Consider the following 6,753-nt stretch of genomic DNA (forward strand, 5'->3'; position numbering starts at 1 on the left):
ACCTAGCTCATTTTGAGGAACAGGATCTGGGGTTCTGGTTTAAACCCTTCCATTTGCAAACTTTAAGAAAAAAAGGCTACTCAGTGACCACGAGACCTCCATGCCCCGCCTTCCTTCAACCCTCAACACACACGCATAATCTCAGCCTTCAATTGCTTCACAAATTCTGGGAACACCTCATACCACCTCTCCCCCACTCAACTCCACCCAACCCCACCCACCCCAGTCCCCTTAAGGCAGAGCTCCCCAGGGAGAAGCATAGCTGAGTGAGCAGAGAAAATCCTTCGAGCAAACCCAGCCTCAAGGAACAGCCACTGGCGGGTGTCGTGGCCACTCACGGACACCCAACTAGATACAAAACGAAGAACTTTGTCCCCTTCTTGTCATTCTGAAAGACTGTGAACCCTGGAGTCCTCAATCATCACACAGGAAGCTGAGGACTTCCTGATCAATCAGGACGTTGAACCTTGAATTTATAAAGATTCTAAAAGCTCCAGAAACAAAGACTTCGTGGACAAAATCCCTAGAGACCAGAGTAAGTGGCACTTGTCTTTTCTGTCTTGTTGGTTACTGTGAGGGCAAGCTGGTTTGCAGACATGCATGCAGCCAGGTGGGACTGTGGTCCTCATGTTGCAGGACATTCTTTACCTGTCTGTCTCCCCAAAGGTGAGGAATTCTTCAAGGCCCAAGCAAACACCTAAGTAGCCCATCGATGCATCTGTAAGGTAATTAATTGTATAGCAATACTGACAAGGGGTGAATTTATAAGACTGGGTGCTCAGATGTAAAATGGGTTTTTTTGCTAAAGAGGGGAAGCTTTCCTGAATGGTTGTTGGTGACTGGTTGAGAAAATCAGCCTTTCTAAAGTCAGTTAAGAAACAAGAGGATCTCTGTGAAAAACCATTCAAGAGGAAATCACTTGCTAAACTGCCCTGTGTAAGCAAAAACCAAACATGGTGTATGAAGAAATTATAGCAAAAGGGAAATATTAATTAGAAAAAACGTTGCAGACGCCAGGATGATTTGATACTGGACCAATTTCTTGAGAAGACTAGAACCAAAGAGCCTCACAATCAGGCCTGATGATTTGTCTTTGGAGGAGGTAGGATTTTACCCTCCCGAAGGCAGGGAGATGTCCTCTTGGGATGCAACCATTCTGTTCTACTAACAAAGAGGCAGGTCAGAATTTGCTCTGAAGAGAGAGGGGCATGGAGGCTACTTGGAGGTCTCTATTTCAACTGTTCCTCCATAAACTCTGGAGTGGCCCACATTTTCAGAGTTAGAAACTCTCAGAAGTTTGCATAGCTTGTCACCAGGCTGTGTTATCACTTTCTCACCCTTGAGTCCCCACTCTGACTAGCAGGACAGCTCTAGGCTATGCATACTGTGGGGAGTGAAGGGCCAATAAATGTTTAACAACTGGCTCTCTTGAAAAAAAAAAAAAAAAAAAAAAAAAGAGCCCTGATTTCTCATGTTTGTCGATTTCTATGGTGTAAATATCCGCACTGTGGTTGATTTCAACCTACCTACCCCCTGAATGCAGAGTTGGGGAGAGATGCACAGGATTGGTCTCTATAAACCAGGATGAACCAGCCCCTGTACACCACCAGGCTTGGGTGTCTTATCACTGCAGACTGCTTTTTCTGCTTAAAGACTTCACCAACTCCCAGGCTAGAGGACGCTGCCACTGCAAGGTTCTGGGGGGCGCCAGGGCTCCAGCTGACCTATGCCCTTGGGGCAGACTTTGCAGCAGATTTCAGCGGGGCTAGGTGGCAACAGGGTCCTTCTGCCTCCCTCCATGGCCCCACACCAGGCCATCTCTCTCCCAGAGTTGTTAGGTGGTGCCTGGCAAGTTGGCAAAATAGTCAGTGGAGTTGGAGGTGGACGGGGGGAGGGAGCTGGTGAAGGCGATTCTCTGTTCAAATGGCACGAGCAATGCTGACTCAGTTTGCCTTCACCTTTGCCAAAATTCCCCAGAAACCGGGCTCCTGGGCTCAGTCATGCACCAGTTGCTCTTTGTGCTTCCAAGCTGCTTGGAGCTTCTGCTATAAACCTGCCAGCCCATCCAAAAATGCTGTCTGCCAAGCCGACCCGTCCACACCGGCAGTGGCAACAGAAATCAGAAATTGTCCACACAGTTTGGTTAAGTAACTGCCAGCCTGGGTTCCTCCAGAAGGAGGGCTGGGGGGCTAGAGGCAAGTCCAGAGCTGGAGGAGTCAGCCATAGGGATGGATTTGACTGGAAATGACAGTCCCCCAGCCAGGGTGTATGACATTGCCCCCTCCCCCACCCCGGGTGCCTTACTTTCCAATGGCCACTGCAGAAATGTGAATTTTGTAGGAAGGAAACATTCATTAAGCAATTTAGAAGGAAGAGTGCTAGAGACTCCAGATTCAGGGTGGGAATTATGATGTAGGTACCAGCTACTTTTCGAACTGGTGGCAACCTACTGAAAATTTCAAAGTGCAGTTCGCATGGAAGGGACTGTCCCGGTCCACCACTGTTGAGCAGAATTCGTTTTCCAGATTAACTATAGAAAGAACTGGTGGGGGGACTTGGGGGAGCAGGTACATCAGCCAGAATAGGATCAGAGCCGGGGACTGGCCTCAGAGAAGGGTCAGTGCAGGGAAGGAGGAACCCTAATATTTACTGAGGCCCCAGCAGGTACTAGGGGGTGGTTTTTCTCATACATTACGTAGCCCTGCAAGGTGTTACTTTCTCACATTACAGATGAGGAACTGAGGCTCAGAGAGGTAGGTTAACTCATCCATAGTCACACAGCTGGTAGATGGCACGAAAGCCCATGCTCCCTTCTGGGAGGTGTCTGTAGTAAGTGGAAAGGATTGAAAAGGAGTGCTGAAAATGGGAGGCTGGGGAGGTCCTATGAAGGCAAGCTCTCTAGTGGTTGTTTTTTGTTTTTCTTTGTTTCAAGGGAACCCTGGTTAAAAATATCTAAGAGCATTTCTCAGCAGAACTCCAGCTACCACCTGGTTGCTTCACGATACCTCATGGCTCGAGGCTGTCCCGAGCTCTTCCCCTTCCCCCCCATCCCTTCTTCTTCCCATCAGGTCACCCCACTCCTCCCAGACTGTACTGTCCTCTGAATCCTCCTCATGGCCCTCACGGGAGGCCTACTGAGTGACCTGTAGATCCACGTGTATGGCGTGAGCCAAGCTGACCCACTCTGGTGCCCTCAGGGTCCTCATCTACTAAGGGATGGGGCTAGCCTTCTAGAATTTCACTATGACAGCCCTATGGATCTTTGGGGTAAGATAATTTTTGCATTACAGGACATCCTCGGCCCTGCCTACTGAATGACCCGACAGTAGCATCCCCTAGTCTCTATGGCAACCAAAAAACAAAATAAAATAAAATAACCCTACACATTTACATGTGCCCCCACCATGCTCCGTCATCCCTGGCCATGAACCTTTTTAGCCCCCCTAGCCCTGAAGATCCATTTGTAAGTTTTGGACTCTCAGCTTCCTTCTGGAGACCCCACAGTGCAAAATCGTTGCTCCATTATTGGCGGCAGGGATGCACGTGAAAAGAAACTCCAGCTCTCATTCTCAAAGATATGTGTCCTTACCATTTCAAACTCCCGCATCATCACCTCTAAATTGGGGAACAGCAGTGGCACCCCCTCTGTGGCGGGGGGTGGCCGGGGGGAGTTGTCTAGCACTAAGTCCAATGCGAAAACCGTGGGCAGGACTGGTTCGGAGCAGTGTGGCGAGGTCTCCCTCCGTCTGTGCCAAAGTAATTGACTTAATGATCGGTGGGCTCATATGCTTACTGCCTACGCCCTCTGTTAGACTACAGGGCCCATGAGGGCAGAGAGGACCCAGATCTCCCTTGCTCAAGGTTGCATCCCAGGGCCTGGTACACAGTCGGTACTCAGCAGACAGTTGTCAGGTGGTTGAGGACCTATAATCACTGCCTCATCTTTGTTGTCCGCAGCCCACTGCCTTTCCCAGCAAAGTACACAGAAACCATCTTCCTTGACTCATGCAAGAAACCAGGATGGCAACCTCAGCCCCCACAAAGGACTATGACATGACAACAGAATATGACTATGAGGGCATAACCCCATGCCAGAAGGAAGAGGTGAGGGCCTTTGGAGCTCAGCTGCTGCCCCCCTTGTACTCCCTGGTGTTCATCACTGGCCTGGTGGGCAACATCCTGGTGCTCCTGGTCCTCATGCAGTACAAGAGGCTCAAGAGCATGACCAGCATCTACCTCCTCAATCTGGCCATTTCAGACCTGCTCTTCCTCTTCACGCTGCCCTTCTGGATTGACTACAAGCTAAAGGATGACTGGATTTTCAGTGATGGCACCTGTAAGTTGCTCTCGGGGCTTTATTACACAGGCTTGTATAGCGAGATCTTTTTCATCATCCTGCTGACCTTCGACAGGTACCTGGCCATCGTCCATGCTGTGTTTGCCCTGCGGGTTCGGACTGTCATCTTTGGGATCATCACCAGCATTGGCGCCTGGGGCCTGGCCATCTTGGCCTCCATCCCAGGCTTCTACTTTTCCAAGATCCAGCAGGAGTTCTCCCATAGCACCTGCAGCCTCCACTTCCCTCACAGAAGCCTCAAAGCCTGGAAACAGTTCCAGGCTCTGAAACTGAACATGTTGGGGCTGGTTCTGCCTCTGTTGGTCATGATCATCTGCTACACAGAGATCATACAGATTCTGCTCAAACGACCCAACGAGAAGAAAGCCAAAGCCGTCCGTCTGATCTTTGTCATCATGATCGTCTTCTTTCTCTTCTGGACCCCTTACAACCTGGCAGTGCTGGTCTCTGCTTTCCAAGACAGCCTCTTCACCGATGAGTGCAGACAGAGCAAACAGCTGGACCTGGCCATGCAGGTGACGGAGGTGATCGCTTACACGCACTGCTGCGTCAACCCCATCATCTACGCCTTCGTCGGGGAGAGGTTCCGCAGGTACCTGAGCCAGCTGTTCAGCCGGCTGCTGAACAGGCTCCCCTTCCTCTCCACCGACAGGCTCGAGAGGGCTAGCTCCGTGTCCCCCTCCACGGCGGAGCATGAACTCTCCGCTGGGTTCTGACTCGGGCCCCTGGAGGCCGGTCCGGGACCCAGCAAGGGCGACCTGCCCGGCACGCTGACCCAAGCCGAGGCACGTTGGGACACCTGGCGCAGCACGGAATTGCAGACGCGTGGGGGTGAGGAAGTTTAATGGCAGTCTAGACTAAATCACTCCCGGGGCGACTGAGTCCTCTCCAAGAACTCCTCCGTGGTAGGAAGGAGGTGAAGGAGTGGAATGGGACATTCCAGAAGACCGGGATGGAGGGTGCCAGGGAAGCGCTTGGGCCCAAAGGGGAGTTCAGACTTGTGAGCATTACCATTTGTAAATAGAGCCACCGAGCATGGGGGGGGGGGGGGGGGGGGGGGCGCCCCTGCCCCCACCGCCAGTGAACTTGGAAGTATTGATTTCCTGCTGACTCCACTCTGAGCGGGGAGCCAATCAGGAGCCAGCAGCCTCCTCCCCAACCTCACCTCCCCCCCACTCCCCCACCCCCACCCCCACCCCCACCCCCACTGCAGGGTTTAGGCTCTTGGAAACCCTGAGGAACCAGGAACTCTCTGATGGGACAACTCGAGCCCTAGTGGGAAATAGGATTGGGGAACTGCCCTCGGCAGTGGAACGGAGAAAGCCCTTGGGGAGAATTTTTATATTTGCAAAAATCAAAACAATTCAGGTGGTGGGCTAGACACAGATTGGGCGAATAATACGTTTGATTTCTTGAAATAGCCACAGAGGGGAGGGAGTCTTTATTTCCATTTACCAGTTTCTTCTTTCTGAGTATTTTCCCAGAGTCTCCCTTCCTTGTAAGTTGGATGAGGCGGGAGTACATTCTGATGGCTTTATTGCAGAAATTAATATCAGGCAAAAGGAGACAGGGTCCATGTCCCTGTTCTGCTTCCCCACCGAAGCCTTCTGGTTTTAAGGATCAGAGTTCTGGCTGTTAGGTTGGGCCCATCCGCAGGAAAAATGACCTGGTGTGCAAGCTGACAGTGTCTGAGGCTGAGAGGGAGGGGGGCTGAGGTGGGGACTCACCCACCTTAATGTGGAAGGTTGAGAGGACCCTTAATTAAAAGAAACATATTTCCCCTAAATGTCCTTAACACTTGATCTCTCACCAGGGACCTCCTGGTCATCACATCTTTCTTCCCTTTTCCCTAGGATGTGTATTTCTTTAAAAATCATTTTCCCAATGACAAAAACACAGCTTAAAAACTCAAAGGGAAAAAGAGAACACCCAAAGCACCAATTCTCACTACCCAAAGACAACGACTGTGCGCTCTTCTATGTATTCTCTTTTAGTTTGGTGTTTGTTTTCTCCTGTGTGTATTTACAACGATGACAAATACGGACTTCGACTGTACTCTTGTTGTTTTTGTTTTTGAGTAGCAGTATGTTGGGGTCTCTTTCCCAGGTGAATAAATCATGTTAAAGCACTGTTTCTGAAGGCTGCACTGAATTACACCCTCATTTATTCTACCCATTTCCCCATTATTGCTTGCACAAATCAATTCAATCTAGCAGTGACCAGTGTCGACTTCTCTGAGTTCTCTGAGCCCTGGGAGGCACGCAAGCATAGGGACGCACGGAGACCCCGGGCGGGATGGATGGAGCTGCATTGGAGCCCATGGCCCTGGGCAGCAAAGGGGAGGAAGGACCCCATCAGTCAGAAAGTACCCTTAGTGAGTGGATGTCCCATCTTAC

At 50.8% G+C, this 6,753-nt stretch overlaps 1 protein-coding gene across 2 annotated transcripts; it reads left to right on the forward strand.

Annotated features, from left to right (window-relative positions):
* The first annotated feature begins 214 nt into the window (after window positions 1-214).
* Window positions 215-6,483, forward strand: LOC123833872 (C-C chemokine receptor type 1-like). Of its 2 annotated transcripts, none has more exons than XM_045862586.3 (2): window positions 215-535; window positions 3,958-6,483. In XM_045862586.3, the coding sequence occupies exon 2, from the start codon at window positions 4,006-4,008 to the stop codon at window positions 5,071-5,073; it is 1,068 nt and encodes a 355-aa protein (XP_045718542.1). In that variant the 5' UTR covers window positions 215-535; window positions 3,958-4,005; the 3' UTR covers window positions 5,074-6,483. The 2 variants fall into 2 exon arrangements, with proteins under 2 accessions (XP_045718542.1, XP_054360791.1); XM_054504816.2 differs by lacking the exon at window positions 215-535 and adding an exon at window positions 2,859-3,267.
* Window positions 6,484-6,753: the final 270 nt, after the last annotated feature.

Source organism: Mirounga angustirostris, unplaced genomic scaffold (assembly GCF_029215605.1).
Source record: "Mirounga angustirostris isolate CCGP_5_RB_7025 unplaced genomic scaffold, mMirAng1.0.hap1 SCAF_1, whole genome shotgun sequence".
In the NCBI taxonomy this organism is placed as follows: Eukaryota; Metazoa; Chordata; class Mammalia; order Carnivora; family Phocidae; genus Mirounga; species Mirounga angustirostris.

What these genes read in the sequence shown, in the direction of transcription:
- LOC123833872 (XM_045862586.3), top strand. Translation starts at nt 4,006, where the DNA reads ATGCAAGAAACCAGGATGGCAACCTCAGCCCCCACAAAGGACTATGAC.